This window comes from Accipiter gentilis, chromosome 7 (assembly GCF_929443795.1).
Source record: "Accipiter gentilis chromosome 7, bAccGen1.1, whole genome shotgun sequence".
NCBI lineage: Eukaryota > Metazoa > Chordata > Aves > Accipitriformes > Accipitridae > Astur > Astur gentilis.
Window position 1 is genome coordinate 11205629 of NC_064886.1, and position 20284 is coordinate 11225912.

At 60.0% G+C, this 20284-nt stretch overlaps 2 protein-coding genes across 2 annotated transcripts; one reads left to right on the top strand and one right to left on the bottom strand.

Annotated features, from left to right (window-relative positions):
• The first annotated feature begins 883 nt into the window (after nucleotides 1-883).
• Nucleotides 884-3102, top strand: BOLA1 (bolA family member 1). The gene is given in 3 exon segments (XM_049805619.1): nucleotides 884-944; nucleotides 2356-2614; nucleotides 2616-3102. Coding segments are annotated over 2 exon segments (417 nt in total). The 5' UTR covers nucleotides 884-944; nucleotides 2356-2368; the 3' UTR covers nucleotides 2787-3102.
• A 76-nt stretch (nucleotides 3103-3178) lies between these two features.
• Nucleotides 3179-16034, bottom strand: SV2A (synaptic vesicle glycoprotein 2A). The gene is made up of 13 exons (XM_049805600.1): nucleotides 15497-16034; nucleotides 11177-11946; nucleotides 8969-9149; nucleotides 8654-8805; nucleotides 8439-8572; nucleotides 8057-8146; nucleotides 7702-7812; nucleotides 7531-7619; nucleotides 6785-6949; nucleotides 6558-6691; nucleotides 6265-6468; nucleotides 5796-5955; nucleotides 3179-5252 (listed from the first exon to the last, which is right to left on the bottom strand). The coding sequence occupies exons 2-13, from the start codon at nucleotides 11754-11756 to the stop codon at nucleotides 5069-5071; spliced, it is 2184 nt and encodes a 727-aa protein (XP_049661557.1). The 5' UTR covers nucleotides 11757-11946; nucleotides 15497-16034; the 3' UTR covers nucleotides 3179-5068.
• Nucleotides 16035-20284: the final 4250 nt, after the last annotated feature.

Consider the following 20284-nt stretch of genomic DNA (forward strand, 5'->3'; position numbering starts at 1 on the left):
GCTGGGGGGTTGTGGCCCGCCCAGGAGCTGGCACTGGCCACCCCCTTGGGGACAGGCCAGGCAGGAAGGACAGGGGTGGCAGTCACGGGTCCAATCACATCCCCCTTGGTGTGACATCCCCACTAGTGTCACCTCCCCACCAGTGTGACCACCTCACCGGTGGGTGGGGGCACTTTCCTCCATCCCATGGGGACACGCACCCTGTGGGGACATGGTTCTGGCCACCACGTGGCTTAAAGCTGTAGGGCCAGAGGGACCGGTGGCATCCTGCACCCCAGCCGAGCCACCAGCACCCATGGGTGCCCACAGGGGCTCCCCCAAGCACCCGGTGGCTCTGGGGGACCCTGGGTGTTCCCTGGGGTGGGGGCTCCTCCACAGTGGGGGAGTACGGGGGCACAGAGGACTGCAGATGGGTGACAGCACCCATGGGGGACCCCAGCACCCAGGTGGCCCCACGTGGGGTGACAAGGCACACCATCCCCCCCAGGCGCTGCAGCAGGTGTTAGGCAGCGTTTCACGGGGTGACACGGGTGAGACACGGGGTGTGACACGGGGTGTCCCGCAGCACTGTGACACAGGGCTCGGGGACCCCGGCCCCAAGGCGGGGACTTTGTCCCTTCACCCATCTCCCAGCTGGGCACGGCACCCTGTGGGGCCTCTCCGGTTCACCCAGCACCCCACACGCTGCACCCAGCACCCCACAACCCAGACCTTGCAACCTGCACCCCGGACCTTGGGCTCCGCACCTCACACCCAGCGCCCCACACCCTGGGCCTTGCGCCGTGCTCCCCGCACGCGCCCCGGAGACCCGGCAGGCGGGAAGGGGCCGCAAGGCCTTCTGGGAGCTGTAGTTTCTGTTGGGGTCACGTGACGGGGGCGGGGCTGGGCAGGACTCCATCTCCCAGCGTGCTCAGCGGCGGAGCCGGAGCCGGAGCGGCGCTCGGGTGAGGGACGGGGGGGGGCGGGGGGTACGGGGGGTGCTCCCCTGCATTGCATAGGGGGGGGGGGGGTCGGGGGTGCAGTCCTGCACTGCACACACCGGGGAGGGGCAGGGGGGCCCTCCTCTCCCTGCTCCCCCTCTCTGGTGGGGGGCTGAGGGTCGATGAGGCTCCCCCCCCCCCCCAAAAGCCAGAACTCATCTCTAGGCTTTGCACTGTCCTGTGCCCCCCCCTCCCCCCCTTTCTGCACAGCCTCCCCAAGGTCACCGCCCCTTATCCCCCCCCATCCTGTTACCACCCCCCCTAGTTTCAGGGTCTGATCCTGCAGAGCCCCCCCAAACTCACCCCCCCCAATGCAACACCCCCTCCATTTATAGGATCTGGTCCTCCAGAGCTCCCCCAAACTCCCCCTGCCATACAACCTCATGCCCCCCCCCTTCCTGCCACCCCTCTGATCCTACAGGCCCCCTCCCAAACTCACCCTACATTAACCCCCTACCATGCAACCCCACGTCCTCCTCCTCCTCCTGCCACCCCCATTTACAAGTTCTGATTCTGCAGCCCCCCCCAACTCACCTTCCCCATACAACCCCTCCGCCACCCCCATAAATGGTGTCAGGTCCTACAGGACCCCCACCCTTAACCCTCCCCCCGATAGACCACCCCATCCCCCCCCTTCCTCTCACCCTCATTTACAATGTCTGATCCTGCAAAGCCTCCCAAGCCCTCCCCTCCTTACAGCCTCAGCTCCCGCAGACCCCCCACACCCCCCTGCTCCTGCCACCCCCATAAACGGGGTCAGGTCCTACAGAGCCCCCCCCAAAATCATCACCCTTAACCACCACCACCCCTTCCTCTCACCCCCATTTTACAGGGTCTGGTCCTGGAAAGCCCCCCCAAACTCACCCCCTACATACAACCCCACCCCCTCCCTCCTCCACCCCTATAAATGGGGTCTGGTCCTGGAAAGCCCCCCCCAGATTCCCTTCCCTCCTATAACCCCCCCCCATAGAACCCCAGATCCCCCTTCCTGCCACCCCCATAAATGGGGTCTGGTCCTACAGAGTCCCCCCCAGAATCATCACCCTTAACCACCCCCCCATGGACCCCCCCCCCTATCCCCCTGCTTCCTCTCACCCCCATTTACAAGGTCTGGTCCTGCAAAGCCCCCCCCCAGACTCACCTCCCCCATACAACCCCACCCATAAACGGGGTCAGGTCTCACAGACCGCCCCCCCCCCCAAATCATCACCCCTAACCACCACCCCCCCATGGACATCCTCCCCCATCCCCCCCCCCATTCCTCTCACCCCCATTTACAAGGTCCGATCCTGCAGACCCCCCAACCCTCCCCCCTGCTCCTTACAGGTCCCCCAGCGCTCCCCCAACCCCGCCTTTCTCTCTCTTTCCCTTGCAGCCCACCCCTCTGGATGCGGGGTCCCCTCCTGGCGGCTGCTGGCCGGGGCCTGTGGGCCATGGGGGACGGCCCTCTGGCCCGTGCCATCCGTACCAAGCTGGATGCAGCCCTGCAGCCCACCCACCTCCAGGTCCTGGATGAAAGTTCCCGCCACGGTGGCCCCCCCGGTGCTGAAACCCATTTTGCGGTGGTGGTGGTGAGCGGGCGTTTCACTGGGTTGCCCCCACTGCAGCGGCATCGCCTGATCCATGCTGCCCTTTCGCGCTGAACTGGCCGGACCCCTGCACGCTCTCGCCATCGTCGCCAAGACCCCCCAGCAATGGGAAAATGACCCCCATGTCCCCCCCCGGCCCCCGTGTTTGGGGGGCTCCAAGCACGAGCGCCATGGCGATGCGGCTGGTGGGGACAGGGAGTCACCCAGGAATCAGTGATGGCAGCTCCAGGTGTTGTGTGTGTCCCCTCCTTCGGTGACTCCATGGTGGGGACAGAGCCCAAATTGGGGAGGGGGGGCAAAAATATTGGGGTGACCCCCCACCCCGCATCACCCCAGCCACCCCATGGGTCCCACCCTGACCACATCGTCCATGCAGCCTCTCCCCTGCCACCCACTCCCACCTTGGGGGAGGATTTTGGGCGTGTGTATCGTGTCCATCCCCCCCCAAATTACTTTAATTTTTAAGTAGATTGGCAATCTCTTGCACCCCAAAAAATAAATACTCCCTCAGGAGCAACTTGGAAACGACAGCTGGATAATCCTTCCGCGTGGGATGGGGTATTTTGGGTCATTTGGGGGGATTTTTTTTTTTTTTCTGGTGGGTGTGGGTTGTTTTTTGTTTGGTTTTTTTTGATTGTTTTTGTTTAATTAATTTACAAACATCTAAAAACTACAGCACGGCACGACTGCATACGGACAGAACTACAGGGGTACTCCCCAAAGGACCAGCTACACCGAAGGATGGGGAGGAGGAGGAGGAGGAGAAGCACACGCCGCTCGATTGCTTAGAGGGGGGGCTGCTCGTGATGCTGGGGGGGCGGGGGCTGCCCTAAATATTGGGGGGCTGCCTGTGATGTTGGGGGGCTGCTGGGGGCCTCCGAAGTGCTTTTGCATAGACCAACACTTCCCATCTCTTGCTGGGGACCAATCCGGGGGGGGCACAGCCCTGGGACCCCCCCTGTACCCCACCTTTTTGGGGGGGGGGTGTCCCTGGTGCTGCATCCGGGCGCTGCTTTGTGCTTTGCAGACTGCTGGTGGTTTTGTGCTCTGGGCTGGGGAGAAAAGGGGCGCGGGGGGGAAAGGGGGTGCAGGGAGCACCCCATGCCCCCCCCCCAGCACCCCTAAGAAAGAAAATCCTTTAAAAACGAGTTTAAAAAAAAAAAAGGCAGTTTTGGGAGTCCCCATGCCACTGCACCCCAAAACGCGGCTATGTCCCCCCGCCCCGCCCCCATCCAAGGGAGGTGTGTCTGGGGCAGCCCTCGCGCCCCCACCATGCACCCCAATCGGTGAGCTGGGAAGCATCACGCGAAGGCCAGCAGCACCCATGGGTGATGCCTCAGGGCACCTAGCCATAGCCAGGCAGTGCCTGGTGAAGGTGTTTGGGGGGGCCCTGCACCCCAAAATTAGATGAGGGGCTGGGGCTGTTGTCAGGGCTTGCTGCACCCTGAGGTGCAGTGGGCCAGCGGCACCCCAGGGAGCTGTGCTCAATGAGGGACTCTGCACCCCAGGGTTTGTGCACCCCAAAGCGCCGGGCAGCCTGGGGTGCTGTGCATGCTGAAGCACCGTGCACCCCAAGGGGCTTTGCACCCACCCCAAGGCACCATGCACCCCAAGGCAGCATGCACCCTAAAATGCCACACAAACCAAGGCATTGTGCACTCCAAAGTGTTGTGCACCCGAAGGTGCTGTGCACCCCAAGAGGTTTTGCACCCCAACGTGCAGTACAACCCAACAAACCATGCACCCCAAAAGGATCTGCACCCCAACATGCAATGCATCTCGAAGTGCCATGCACCCAAAAAGGTTGTGCACCCTGAAGGCTCGAGCACCCCAATGTGCTGTGCACCCCGAGGCATTGTGCATGCCCAGGTGCTGTGCGCCCCAAGGGGTCCTGCAACCCAAAAGGCAGTGCACCCCAAGGCGTCCTCCCCCCCCAAATCCTCCTGGGGTGCAGATGGAGACCCCATCACCCGCTGACCTCACCCCGGGCAGCGCTGGACACCGTCCTTCCGGATGGGGAAAATGAGTCACGGAGCCACCACAGCCCCATCCCTGCCATGGGGCTGAGGACGGAGCCTTCCTCCTCCTCCTTCTCCTCCTCCTCCTCCTCCCCAGGCCTGGCCGGGAGCAGGGACAGAGGGCCTGTCCCCCCCACCCTGTGAGGCCAAGGCATCCCCGACCCCCCACCCTCAGCCCCCCGCAGCCCCCCAGGAGCGAGCAGCTATTCACAGAGGAGATGACACCAAGAAAAGAAATGGGGGGGCTTAAAGGGGGGGGGCAGGGGGTTTTGGGGGGGTTCCAAGTGCAAATGAAAAAGATCCCAAATGCTCCAAGAAGACGTTTCACAGTGTCTAACGAGACTAATCCCCCAGGGTGGGAGGGCAAGGAGGGGAGCTGGGATTTCGGGGGGGGGGGGGGGGCAGTTGGCACAGGGAGGTGGTGGTGGTGGCAGTTGGGGGGGGGGGATCCCTCTCCCTCAGCCTTCCCCCCCCCCCCCCATCACTGCAAGACTTGCCCCCGAGTTTCCGGCAATTTCAAGGCGAGGGAGCTACCGAGGGCCAGGGCGGCGGAGGCCAGGAAGATGGGCACTGCCTTGGTGATGCCCACGAAGGAGGTGAAGATGCTGATGCCCAGCACGGCCGCCAGCTTGCAGAGGGCATTGAGGAAGCCAAAGGCTGTCGTCCTGGGGGGGGGAATGGGGACAAAGCAGAGGTGGGGGTGACATGGCAGCCAGTGGCCCCAAGGGATCGCTTCTGGCCCGCATCCTGTAGTGTTGCATCCATGGCGGGCAGGTGGTACCCCAAAATTCACAGCTGGCAGCCCATGTTTTGCAGCTGGTACCCAAAACCTTATATCCAGCAGCCAGTACCCCACACCCGGCACCCCACAACTGGCACCCCACACCCCAGATCTGGCAGCTGGCACCCAGCACTCCAAACTTCACACCTGGCACCCACAACCTCACACCTGGCACCCAAAACATTGCACCTGGCACCCCACACCCAGCACCTTCCACCCCATGCCTTGCAGCCAGCACCCCACACCTGGCACCCTGCACCCCACAACTGGCACCTGGCAACCAAAACCTTGCACCCAGCACCCCACATCTTGCAACCAGCACCCAAAAGCTCCCAACTGGCACCCAAACTCTCCCACTTGGCATCCCACATCTTGCACCCAGCACCCCACACCTCGCCCCCAGCACCCTCGTGGGGGCTGCCCACACCTCTTGTCAGAAGGGTAGAGCTCCACGGTGAGCACATCAAGGGCATTCCAGGAGGCAATGCTGACGCCGCCAAAGAGGCAGAGCAGTGCGATCATGGCCGACTCACTATTGCCGAAGGAGAGGAAGAAGCAGCTGACGCAGGACATCACACTGGAGCCGGCTGTGGTGGGACATGGGGACAGGTCAGGGTTGGGAAAGGGGATGAGCATCCTTCCCGCCTGCCACATCAGGGAGGGGAAACTGAGGCAGGAGATGATAGACTGGTTTGGGTTGGAAGGGACCTTTAAAGGTCACCTAGTCCAACCCCCCTGCCATGAGCGGGGACATCTCCCACTCGATCAGGTTGCTCAGAGCCCCGTCCAACCCGACCTCGAACGTCTCCAGCGATGGGGCATCGACCACCTCTCTGGGCAACCTGGGCCAGTGTCTCACCACCTGCAGCATAAAACATTTCTTCCTCAATGCCCACCCAGCATGCGAAGGCGGCCAATCTTGTCCATGAGGAGGGCCGAGACGATGTTCCCAGGGAGGACGGCCAAGGTGCCCAAGAAGCTGACGAAGTAGATCATGTAGGCGTTGTTGTCATCGCTGAAGTCCAGCTGGCAGCCCTCCTTGTTGTGCAGGAAGGTGCTGTTCACCACCTCGCTGTTGATGAACTTGTACTCAAAGAGATCTGTGGGGATGGAGAAGGGGTTTGGTGGGGTCACCCCCCCTCCATCTCTGTCACCCCCTTGGGGACTGTCCTGACCCCCCCCCCCCTACCCGTGTTGTAGAAGACGGTGGAGATGAAGGTGCAGTTCTTGAAGAAGGTGTTGCTGGAGGTGATGTCCTCAAAGTAGCACTCCTCAAAGAGCGAGTCCTCGAACGTCACTGATTTCATCCTCAGGCCAATGAACCTGGTGGGGTTGGAATGTGGAGGGGAAGAGCCTGGCTCATCACCTCCACTCATGCAACAAGCAGGCCCGGCCTCAGCACACCCCAGGACACACTTGTCATTGAAGTACTCCCCGCCTTTGTGGATCTGGTTCTCCAGGGTGAAGTTGAAGGTGAAATGCCGGACCTTCTCGTGGGTGAAGAGCTTGGTGCGCGAGGCGTACTCGATGTTCTGCAGGTGCTTTATCATGTCAGGGAACCAGACCGTCAGCCCATAGTAGCTGCAGGGAGAGAGGGGCTGAACCCGGGCACCACGATGCCCGTCCCGTCCCAGTGCTGCCTGTCCCGTCCCAGTGCTGTCCGACCCACTGCCAGTCCCATCCCAGTATTGTCCATCGCACTGGCAGTCCCATTCCAGTTCTGTCCATCCGGTCTCGGTGCTGTCTGTCCCCGTGCCATTCCCATCCCAGTGGTGCTCATCCCATCCCACTCCCATCCCAGTGCTGCCCGTCCCATTCCAGTCCTGTCTCAGTGCTACCTGTCCCATTCCAGCACTGTCCATCCTGTCCCAGTCCCATCCCAGCATTGCCAGTCCCATCTCAGTCCAATCCCAGTGCTGCCCATCCAATCCCAACGTTGCCAGTCCCATACCAGTGCTGCCCGTCCCATCCCAGTCCCATCCCAGTGCTGTCCATCCCATCCCAGTCCCATCCCAGTGCTGCCAGTCCCATCCCAGTCCCATCCTGGCACTGCCCATCTCTGGCCATGCTGTGGGCTGACAGCACCCCTGGATGCCCCCCCGCCTCTGGGGCTGACCCCAGCGTCCCACCCCAGCACAGCTGGCAGGTCCCCCCAGCCCCACCTGAAGGACATGGTGAACCACACGGCCATCATCATCAGCGTGACGCGGCGGTACTCGGGCGCAAAGCACTGCTGGAAGTTGCTCCAGACCTATGGAGGGGACGGGACATGAGAGATGACAAAGGGACACAGCAGGGGAGTGGGTCCACCCTAGGGCAGGATCTGGCCTCACCTGCTGCGAGAGGTTGAGGAATCGGACGAGCCAGCGCCGGTACCACGTGCCGGTGTCTGACTGGATCTCGATGAGTTCGTCTTCCCGCTTGATGGTCTTGATGTGGGTGACCTGTGGGGTGGCAGAGAGGGGGATGGTTTGGGGATACTGGGAGGCACCAGCCTTGTCCAAGGCTCCCAGGCGAGACCCGCCCCCACCTCGTGCCTCAGTCTCCCCATCTGTTAAAGCAGGGCTGACCCCCTCTGGGAGGCGCTTTTCCCAGAGGTGGGAATTTGCAGCCCCCTGCTCCTTGAGGACCCCACCCCCAGGCTGCCAGGTGCCTGGAGGCTCAGCCCTGGGGTGGGGGGGACCTTACCGAGAAGACCCTCTCGGGGTGGCCCTTGGCCCGCATGTTGGTGTCGTGGACTTGCTTCAGCACCATCCAAGCCTCGTCATGCTTGCCATTCTGCAAGGCAGAGCCCAGGCTCACCCCAGGACCAATCCTGCCCCAGTCCCACCACCCACTTGGGGTCCCTGCTTGGGTCCTGCCACCCACTTGGGGGTCCCTGTGTAGGTGTCCCAATCTCCATCACCCATTTGGCATCCCTGCCTGGGTCCCCCCATCTCTGCCACCAGCTCAGGGTCCCTGCCCAGCTTCCCACCATCCCACCACCCTCTCAGGGTCCCTGCTTGCACCCACAACACCATCACCACCCCCCCAGCAGGATACGGCCCTGCATCCCCCCAGGTCCACTCACCTCCAGGAAGAAGCGGGGACTCTCGGGCATGGTGGTGAGCGCCCCGATGGCAAAGACTGCGGGGAAGGCGCAGACCAGGACAAAGACCCTCCAGCTGTGGAACTGGTATGCCGAGCCCATCTGGAAGCTCCAGCCTATGGAGATAGGACAGGACATAGTGGTGGTGCTGAGACCCACCACACTTGCTGCATGTTCCAGTAGCAGGAGGCTCTTACCATAGTGGGGGATGATGGCCCAAGCCATGGCGGAGGCGTAGATGCCCCCGATCATCCAGAACATGCAGAGCCAGCTCAGGTGCTCCCCGCGCTTCTCCTGCGCCAGGAACTCCGAGAAGTAGGAGAAGACGATGGGAATGGAGCCGCCGATGCTGGGGGATGGAGGGCAGAACAGCATCACAGCCCACGCCGGCATCCCCACCGCCACAACAAACAGGGGGTTTTGGCACAGCAAGGAGCTGGATGGAGCTCAGCCCCCAACATGGGGGGCCCAGACACCTGGGTCCCCTAGATGACACCATGCCCTGCCCTTACCCCACGCCTGAGAGGAGGCGGCAGAAGAGGAAGGTGCCGTAGCCTTGGACAAAGGAGGAGAAGAAGGCAAAGACGCTGTTGACGGAGAGGGAGATGAGGAGGCACTGCCTTCGGCCCAGGCGGTCGGCCAGCCCGCCCCACAGGAAGGCGCCCACCATCATGCCCAGGTACACGATGAGCCCTGGGGGGTGGACCGGGGGACACAGTGCCATCAGTCCTGGGGGACCCAGGGACCCACACCCCAAGTCACCTGGTAGAGGGTGATGGTGATCGGGGCAGGGGCTCGCTGCTGGGGGGCCATGGGGGTCTCAGTGACACCTCCCACCCTGAACTGAGCACAGCCAGGATGCCTGGGTCCACTCGCAGGGAGGGGGGGACTGACCCCCACGTATAAGCGGGGGGGTGGAGGGCAGACATCTGCATTATACTCCCTGCTCTGCTTGGGGACCATGGGATGGGGGGGGGTGCAGAGATGTCCCCAGCCCCAGACGGCTCCCCAGCATCCCCCCATATCCTCCGCATCCAGCCCCTACTCCCGCCCCAAGTTTGCCAGGTCTCAGGGAGGGAGGGGGAACCAGTAACACCTGGGATGGGGAGGGTGCTCAGGCTGCAGCAGGCACCATGGAGAAGCGGGGAGCACACTGCAGTGCAGCCAACGCAGCCGTCTGCAGTCCCCCCAAACCCACTCTCAGCATCCCCTTATCAGCCCTGAGCAGGAGGGATGGGGGGACTCTGCCTCAGCCCCCCCGCCGCCATGCCTGGCTGCAGCAGGGAGATAAACCTGGAGGGGCTGCAGGACTGGGGGGGCCATGAATCACAGCCTGACTGCTCAGTGGCGTTCACACTCCCCTCCCCCCCCCCCCGACCCCCCTCTTCCCTTTGCTCATGTGGGGACCAGTGTGGGACTGGGAGAAGGAGGATGATGGGAGCCCTACACCCCTGGGAGGGTTCCCATCACTACCCCCATGTCCCTCCTTGTCCCCACATCTCTTCCTGGCCCCCCACATCTCACTCTGCACCTCCATGCCCCCCTCCCCCAGCCTTATGGCCCACCATATCTTCTCGTGTCCCCCCCATATCCCATGTCCCTCCATACCCCCTGGATTGTGCCCCCGTGTCCTCCCACATCCCCCCATACCCCCATATCTCCTTGTGTCCCTCCACATCTATATCCCCCCATGTTGCCTCTGTCCCCCCACACCTCCCTGTGGCCCCCAATCTCCCCCTGTCCTGACAACTCCCCCATATTTTCTCATGTCCCACTCTCCCCCCATACCTGCTGTGACCCTCCATATCTCCCACGTCCCCCCACATCTCCCTGAGTCCCCCTTGTCCTTCCCCATCCCCACACTTTCCATGCCCCCCACGTCCACCTGTGCATCTCTGATCCCCACATGTCCGCATGCTCCCTGACGTCCCCATGTCCCCCCATGTCCTCTCACATCCCTGTATGCCCTCATGTCCCTCCACATCCCCATAGCTCCCAGGACCCTCCATGTCTCTCCACATCCCTCTGTCTGCTCATGTTTCCCCATGTCCCCACCTGTTTGTATCTCCCCTCATCTCCCTGTGTCCCCCCATCCCTTATGTCCCCCCATATCCTCTATCTGCTTGTGTCGCCCCATACCCGCTAACGTTCCTCATACTCGTATCCCTCTACATCCTTCCGTATCCCCATCTGGTCATTTTGTCCCATGTCCCCCATACCCACCATGTGCCCCCACATCACATGTCCCTCCATATGCCCATCTGCTTGTGTGTCCCCATATCTGTGTCCCTCCATATCTCTATCTGCCCTCATCCCCTATACCCTCCATGTCCCTCCATCTCCTCAGCTGCTCATGTCCCCCCATACCCCATATGTCCTTCCATGTTCCCATCTGCTCATCCCTCCCCACATCTCCCCATGTCCCCTGTCCCTCCTGTGTCCCTCTATGTCCCCATATCTGCCCCTGTCACCCCATATCCCCCATCTGCTCATCCCCCATATCTGTGTCACCCCATATCTGCCATCTGCTCTTGTCCCCCATACCCTTGGTGTCCCTTCAACTCCCCATCTGCTCATGTGCCCCCACATCCTATGTCTCTCCGTGTCCCCCCATATCTTTCCACATCCCTCCTCTCCCAGCACCCCTCCATGCCCCCCCATCCCTCTACCTGCTCCCGTCCCCCTGCATGTCCCAGCACCCCGCCCCATCCCCTCCTCACCCAGCATGCCCTTGTTGGAGTCGGAGAGGCACATGTCCTTCTCTGCACTGGGCAGGACGAAGCCCACCACGAAGACCTCCACACCGTCAGCCATGAGGGCCAGTCCCAGGACGAAGTAGAGGGTCCACTGGAAGCGGCCGTGGCCACACTCCTGCAGAATGAGCTCGTACTGCTGCGCCAGCTCCTCCTTGTCCTTCCGTCGCTGTCCCTCGCTGTCATCAAAGGCGCCGACGGCCGCCTCAGCCCCCAACCGCTCCCCGGTCTTCAGTGAGTCATGCCGGGGGATGCCCTGGTACTCGCCCTCGTAGATCTCATCCTCCTCGTCGTGACCCTCGGTGGCATCGCTGGAAGCCCCCTCCTCTTCGTTGGCCCCCTCGCCCCCTCGGTAGTAGCCGTCCTGGGGTGGGTAGTCTTCATCATCCTCCTCTTCCTCGAAGCGGGAGTAGGAGCGCTTGGTGTACTCATCCTGCATGCGGTCCATGCCCTTGCTCACCTTCTTGGCTGCATGTTTCTTCACCTCCTTGGCGATGTCCTTGGCGCCTCGGATGAACGCCGTCCGGTCTCGGAAGCTCTCATCCATGGTGCCGGTGGGATCGTCCAGGACACCGGGATTTGGGGGAGAGGGAGGGGATGGTGTGTCTCTGCGTTGGGGGCTGCACCCTCACACCCGGGGGCCGTGGTGGGATGTGGGGAGACGGGCAACGGCACTACCCATCCGCGTGGCACCAGCTGGCAGAGGGCGTGGGAGGACCCTGGATGCCGGCTCGGACCTGAGGAGCCCAGAGACAAGCAGGGGCCATTTTAGGGTGGAAACGGCTCTGCATCCCACCTCACCCCGGGGTTTGCTGCACCTTGAGCTCCCCCCACCAGCACCCGCAGCACTTTTTTCCCCATCTCAGATGGAAAGAGGAGGATTTGGGGCACCCCCACTCCACAGTGAGGTGGCAGGGGGGCTCACCCCAGGACAGGCACCCACAGCAGGGGCCAGGATGGAGACAGCTCTGGGGGACACCAGGTCCATGCCAGCCCCCCCTGCTCAGGTGCCCTCTCCCCTCACTTGGAGGATCAAAGTTCTCATGGGTGCTGACATTTCTGTAGGATTTAGACACCCATTGACCTCAGGGTGGGATCCAAGGTGTATTCTCCAATGTCTAATAATGCGGCTGAGCACAAGGTATGGCATGTGTTTGCCTCCCTCTGTTTCTTTTCCCCAGCTGCTTATTTGAACCAAAACCCAGTGGCACTTCCTAAATAAATAAATTTGCGAGGGAAGGGAGCACGGCACCCACAGGTTTGATACGGTGAGAGAGAGGACGGATCTGCACGGACAAACAAGACAAGCTGAAAGATGAGGGGGTTGGCCCACGTCTCCACTGCCATTGCAAGGCCACCTGCCCCATCTGCCCCTCTGGGGACCCCAGTGTCCCTTGGAGACAGGGAGGTCCAAGACCAGAGCTCTGCAGGGCCGTAATGCCCCCAAGCTTGGACCCCCACAGGGGAGCCCAGCAGTGACAGATCCCAGCAGGGAGCAGGAGGGTCCCACAGCCCCTCCATCCCCCACCAGGCCATGGGGACCCCCAATATCCCCCCACCAGTCCACCCAACCCATTGAGGGAAAAGGCCGCACCATCCTCTCAATGGGGCTAGGAAGGTGTGGCCAGGCCAAGGACCAATGAGCTGCAGGGGGTGTGGCCACCCCACCAGGATCAATGGGGCCATAGAGGCACAGCCCAGCTGTTGAGCCAGTGAGCTCCAGGGGGTGTGGCCATAGAGCTGCATCCCCCTCCCCTCCCCATCTTAGGGCACCCCTGGGCAGAGGGGGGTCATGGTGCTGGGGTGGGACCATGGGGACCCCTCTAAGGTGGCTCAGCTGACAGCAGGGAACAAGGTGACCCCAAGAGCGGTGGGTCCCCAATGACAGTGCGGGTCAGGGGACACCCCTGCCCATCACCGGTGGGAGGGGGAGACACCGCAGCACACCCCAAGCTGGACTGCAGCCCAAATCTGACCCTTCTGTGTCCGTCCCCACAAAGGCCAGAGGACAAGGGAGCCGTGTGGGGGGCACCAGGGACATCACTGCTTCCCAGTCCATCCACCCACAACTGCAAGTCACCACCAAAAACTAGGCCTGACCAAAGCCCCCCCCATTTTCTCAGGAACCGCAGGATGGAGTGACACCAACCCTGGAGGGACGGTGAGGGGACCAGGCTACCCAAGGGCACAGGGGTTCCCCCCAAAAGCTTTCCAGGGCAGCCACAGCGCTGTGTGTTGGTACCCTGGGCCAAGGGGACTCAAGGAGGCAGGTTTGGGATGGGGGGGTCCCTCGGGGGGGTCCCTCGGAGGGGTCCCAGGCTGACCGACAGTGGCCCGGCTGTGTCCCCGGCTCTGATCCAGCAACCCAAGGCTGGTTGTGGTGGCAGAGCAGGCGCTGGGGACCACATGTGCCAGGCCGCTCTGCCTGGGGAGACTTCCAGAAGGGATTGGGCTGTGGGTTGTTTGGTGAGAGACGCTGGCGTCGGCAGAAGCTGAACCAGTCGCCTGGGGCAGAGCCAGCGGGTGCTGAGGGCACCCTGAGCACCCCTGGTGTCTGGCTTTTGGTGAGGAGAGGGGGCATCCAGATACATCCCAGAGGCTTTAACCTGCAGGTGGCATCTCCCTGTCCCCACACATCCCAGGCATCCTGCACCCCCCTTCCCCATCCCAGCATCCCCCCTCCACAGGCTGTGAAGGCCAAGCGCAGGCAGCATACCCCCTGAGCCTTGCAGAGCCCAGCTCAGCTCGTGACAGGGATGGGCAGCAGCCACAGGGGCTGCTGACCCAGCCATGGGGGCCGGCGTGACCACCCCCCCACCCCCCCCACCCCCAAAGGCTATTTTTATCTCTGGTAGTGGCCAGGCATGGATGGCGAGGCAGGAGTTGAGCCGCAGGGAGAGGGACACAGCCGGCACCATGTCCCCCCTTCCCCAAGCAAGGGAATGGGGCACAGCAGGGAGGCTAAAATTAGACCTTCCAAAATAGCCAGGGCTGTCGGCAGTGCTCCTGCCAGGGCAGGAGCCCACACTGGCTCTGCGCAGCCGGCAGGAACCTGGGGACAGTGCTGCAGCACAGCGTGGCCCCCCCAGATTTCTGCATGAAGCCAGGCAGGTGCTTTTAAACAGCATAAAATCACGAATTCACCCATTGCCCTCTCTTCCTTGGCTGGCTGGGAGCAACCCCAGCCCTGTGCCCATCCTGGGGAACCCCCCGGCCCCCTCCTTGGATTAAATCTGTCGGCACCTGAGGCCCCTGGAAGGAGCCTATTCACAGCCAAGGTCATTTTGCTCCAGCCGGGCTGGCAGCTCCCCGCAGTGCCTCCCAATGCGGCCATGCCACGGGATGCCGTTATACGGACCGTGACGTATAGGGAACTGGCAAAAGGAAGAGGAGAGCAGAGAAAGGCCGAATACCTGCTGAGGAAGAGGACAGGCCAGCAAGCAAGGTCACAGCTCAGCTCCGTGACAGAGAGGCTGCTCTGCACGAGCCAGGGGGCCTCAAGCAGCCAAGCCAATGGTCAGTGACAGATGCTTTTGAGATCAAGGGTTTGATTTCACAAGAAAGTCAGAAATGTCATCGACTGTACAGCCACCCTATAGGCAAAAGCCTGGGGGGTGTCCCAAAAACGCTCTTCTGGTTGCAAAAACACACTGCTGGCCCTGCCAGCCCCATCCTGGCATTAGCTGGAGTAGTCACTGCCAGCCCTAGACAAGGTTATTGGACTCCAGACCCATTTCTTCCTGCCATGTGTCCGACCAGAGCCAGCAACTGATGCAGTCCTTCCTCGCCACACACCCTGAACCCCTCCCCGGGAGGTCCCACATTAGGGCTCGTCTGGGTCCATGTCCCCATCACCGCAGTCCCCAGCCTTTTTCCAGAACTGTAAGAACATGGCGACAAGGGAGAAGAGTTTTAAATCGCCTGTGTCCAAGGTCATCTTCCAACACCCCCCTTTGCCACCCCCAGAGAGCTACGCCACTCTCCCTCCCCAAAACCTGCCGGTACCACCATGATAAATACCCATCCCTGCAACGAAATCCCAATCCCCATGAGCAGAGATTCCCCGGCCCTACGACAGCACAGGAGGGATGACAAGACGCTACTAAACACGCACATAAAAAGACAGAGCAAGGCTAGAGGCAAGGTTTTCCAGGACAAAATGGCCACACCGAGTGGAAAGAAGCCGAACCCCTAATCCATCAAACGGCAGCTCCGAGGATGCTAATTAAAAGCAGCGGGGAGAGGGGGGGGATCTGCCATATAAAAGGCATTTCCTTCTCTCCTTACCTGTTTCAACCCTCGCTCTGCTCCAGCCCTCCTTTCGGCGTCTGCCTCCTGTGCTGCGAGGAAGGATGCTCTGGCAAGGATAGGGCAGGAAAACAGCTCACGGGTACCAGACCCAGCCTGGTTAACGCCGCAGCCTCCGACACACACGCTGAGCATTGGGAGAGTCCATTGCAACAACCCAGGGAAGGGAGGTGGCGGGGAGGGCTGTGCTACAGCAAACAACGAGCCGGGGGCGGCAGAGAAGAGGGGGGGGACTGGCAAGAGGATGGAGGGGCTCGCCCCTAGCCTTTGCTTATTAATGAAGGCAAAGGGAGGGTGATGCCTCCCCCGGGCTGCCCACGCTTGTGGGGAGCTCCCTCGGGAGTAGGGTTCCCGTGCCGGAGCTGCTGGGTTGAACGTGCTCCGGTGACTGCGGAGGTGACCGTGGCTAACGGGGAGCACGAGCAGCCGGCCCCCCCACCCCTCTGGTTACCCTCCCCAGGGATCTGCAGCGGCGTAAAGGCGAAGCCGTGAGGATTTGGCGGTGGCGTTCAGACCCTCTATGGCAACCTCTTCTCCTGCCGCCCACCACAGCCGCAGGCAGCGCGGCGAATGGGAACGCAGCCTGGCAAATCTGAGTCACGGCCTCCTCGGGGGTGAATTTGGATTTCTTTGGATCAAATCGTCTCTGTCTGGGCTGGCCAGAGCCAGCCCCTCCGTTGCAACAGGCCACAAACACCTCTGACATCTTTTGGCAGGGAGGGGGTGCAGGGAGGAATGTGGTTATTGCAGGCAGGCAAACCAAGGTCCGGAGCACCCAAACCAAAACCCTGTTTGCCCCGGGTCGCTCACCAACGGTGAGAAATCAGGACCTCAAGTGCTCCAGCCCAGCTACCTCCTGGGGGACATGGGGCACGGAGCACTCCCAGCACCCGTGGGGTCAGGTTTGGAGTAAGGGGGGTGTCCCCACGACGAGCAGGGCTGGGAGAACTCGCACAAGCAGGACCTTCCCTGAGCCACCTCCTCTTGCAACTCACTTGCAATGAGTTGAGCTGGTCTCAGCTTCCAGGACATTAGCCCCAAAGCCATCGGCAGAGCCAGGTACAGGGCCAGGCTTCCTGTGCCCTGGTTGTGCTGAGCTCACAGTAGCTCAGGCATGAACCAGACCCCAGTGGGAGACCATCCTTTAACGAGAGGAGGCGGAGGTAAGCATGCTCAAGGCCAAAATGAGCAGAGCGAGGGTAGGAATGAGTGCCCGGACTGACACGTTAACAGCCACACAGTGGGACTTCAGCTCTCAGACCAGGCAAACAGGATCAGAGACCAGTCCACACCAGTGGTACCAGCACAGGGAAGGATTTCGGAAACTGGAAGCTGAGAAATAATTGAGATCTTGTTGGAAATAACCAGAAAAGGGCGAACACAGACGAACTATCAGGGTCTTTAACCCAGCTGAAAGAGGCTGGGCTGGGACAGGGGTGCGGGAGGCTGAGGATGTGAGCTGAAAACCCGACCCCATCTTCCCCCTCTGCGGCAGCACCCACGGCTGGGCACCCACTCTGACAGCATTGCATCCGGGCTGCAGGGCTAATCACGTGTGGAACGAGCCCCAGCACGGAGCCTCATTGGCCTGGGCTGGACTGGTGAGCACTGCTTCCTCGGGGCCGCCAAGTCCTGTCAAGCTATGACTCATGTGCCACATTGTCACCGGCAAATCTCATTGTCCCTTTTCCCCTCTGTCTCCGAGTCTGAGCATCCGGGAGCTCATGTGCAGCCCTAAGGCTCTAACGCATATAACCAGAGCAAAATGCATTGCAGCAAGGACAAGGGAATGGCTCTCCTGTCCTGAGTGTCTTGGATCATGTCACATTCGCCAGGGCCTAAAAACCAGGGGTGATAGGATAAAATCAGGTGGATCCATCTGTGGCAGGGAGATCAGCTGCCCTGGGTGGGTCATGGTGGCTTCCTTGAGCGAAGAGCACAGAAATGCCATGCCGGGGCTTGACGGCTACAGACAGAAGGCACCGGTTTCTTTGGACACTCGAGATCTCAAAGCATCTCAGATCTCAGCATCAGAGTCATCGCAAGATAACCTCCGTCCCCACAAGCACACATCCCACCCCTCCCATACCTAAACCTACCCATTCCAGTAGCCCAAGCTGGACTCTCCCCACATTTCTGACTGCAAACGATTGGGATGGGGGTTACAGATCTTGTCCCTTCCCAGCCTGTTTGGACCATGGATATTCCCCACCCTGACAGCCCACTGGAAGAAGAGGAGCTTTTTTTTTTTCTTTTTTTTGCTATTAAACCAGCAGTTGTTCCCTCCCTGCACACACAGGTATCACAGAGGCTTTCAGAAATCTTAACCAGAGTGACAGGCTAAGGTTGCTGTGAAATTAAAACCAAAGCTGTACAGCAAACAGCACTGAATTACAGGCTACGACTGTCCTGGGGCTGGAGCTCCTGCGGAGGCAGGAGCATTTTGCCTTTGGGGAAAAGCATCCAGGGAGCAGCTGGAAGAAGGCGGGATTGGGGAAGAGGATGAAGAAGCTGCTTAGCACAGCCCCACTACAGATTAAGACACCGGGATGAATAAGAAGGCAGCACATTCCCAACTTTTACATCTCACCGCAAGCTCCAGGCTCACTCGGAGGGTCCGACACTGTCCAGGGCAGAAGGGGTTTGTATATCTCAGCCTCTGAACACAAAACACCTTCAGCAGCAGCTTAATCCAACTCACTGTGACATGGGGGACACACACGCACCTCTCCATCGCCTCCCTCGCAGCTCAGAGAGCTGCACGTTTCCCACCTAGCAGGACCTCAAACACATAAGCTAACAAGGTCACCCAGCCAGAGTTGCAGTGAGGCTGCAGAGACCAAGACATCTCACTTCTGGCAGGCGTTTAGACCCGATCGATGGATGGCAATTTGCCTCTCCCTTGACATAAGTATTTCCACTCCAGGAATGCTTTTAATTACTATAGCTATCATGGATTTTTCATGGGACTGTTTGACTTTGGTCAAACCTTGGCACCAAAATCTTCCATCATCTCTCCAGCCCAGCTTGAAGACCAACATGCTATGTACAGTTAAAGCACCCGTTTGGTGCTTCCAAAACCAGAGTACAGCTCAGCTCTCTCCAGCTCGCTCCCCATCCATCACAAATTAAACCCCACAGCACTGCTGCTGCTTTAAGATTTGTTCAGCTTCAGAGGTGCTTTTCTCTGCTGCGTTACAAAGCCCTTCCCATCACCTGCAACTGGGGATTTAAGCATCTACCTCATCTACACCTAATGAAAGGCGAGAGCGTTATTGCCTTGAACTGCATCCAGGCATACACAAACACTCCAACATGCACACAACCGCAGCAGAGAAAGGCAAACCGCAACCCCATGCATGGGAAGATTAGCACAAACATTAGATATGTTTTAAAACGCACTCACCAGGCATCTCTTAAGAAAAACACCTACAACCCAGCTGCTGTCTGCTCAGGAGCAGCCAGCAGAGCCCCTGGCAGCTTCTGGCCTCTTAACCAGCAACGATTTACTGCTAATTTACACCTGAGCCCAGTTTTCTCCTCCGGCTTCAGCTCTGCTCCTTAAAGCAGCAGCTGTGAAGCCGCTTTTCATTTGCCTCCTAGCACAGGTGGAGGAACCAGAGCCAAACAGTGCAATGACTTCAAGCCATCACTTCATCCATCAGCCACAGCCAGTACAGAGACACCCAGGAGTCCTGCTTCCCCACCTCCCCACTACCCACAGTGAGACAATGAGGTCTGCGTTGGGCTCTTTCCATAATTTAACCATCGGAGCAGCATGCGGTGGAATGGCTCCAGGCTGGACACAATCCAGCAGTAATTGCAAGGCACATGCAAGGGAGACTCAACTGACGGAATTGTGCTGGCTCTGGAGTGGGCCCAGAGCAGAGACAGCCAAAGCCTGTGTGTGGTTTAATGAAATCACAGAGGTTCAGTGAGCACCAGTGCCTCCAGGTCTGCTGGAAGACCCTGTGCAAGTTACATTTCTTCCTCTGGACTTCAGTGTACCCTATATAAACTTGGGAACCTTCACTGCTCTTAAGCATCTGGGGTTAATGTCAGGCTGAGAGCATCAACACCCCACTTCAGTGGGAGGACTGGGTGCTCAGCCTGGTCAGGATCAGCCCCCCCCAACCACTTTGACCAAGGAGCAATCCTAGAAACTGTTCACAACACAGCAAGCCCCAAATCTCTAACAGTCCTGAACTGACCCCAGGAAGGCTGGATTTGAGCAGGAACATCTATTCAAGGAGTAGCAGGAGACTCTACATCAGTGGCAAAAGTTAACGACAGCCTAAATGTTACTTTTATTACAGCCTCTGATAAAGTATAATTATAGAGCAGTTGAAGTAAGCGCAGAGCTCTTCCAGTTTGTCTCGCAGATCCTTCAGTAGGTACTCGTGTGCCAAAGGCAACATGAGCAGAGAAATAAAGCTCGTAAATCAGCTGTGCTATTTCCCCAACCTTCCACAAGCAGGCTCTGAATTTCTCCAGATCTCACTTACCAAACAACCCCATGACGACAAGAGGGGAAGCACAGCACCATTCTTTCCCTCTGGCCCACAAGGGTGAACAGAGATTGGAGCTAAAGGTCAGGTTTAGCCCTAGGATGTTAAAATAAAACAGAAATAAACCAGCAAAGAGTGAAACCAAGGCTGAAAGCAAGGCAGCTTCTCCTCTGCAGAGCACTGAAAAGCCACAGCAGCCTTCCAAGAGGAGTCACAACAGCCGAAAAAGCACAATGGTCCCCCATTCATAACCCCTACA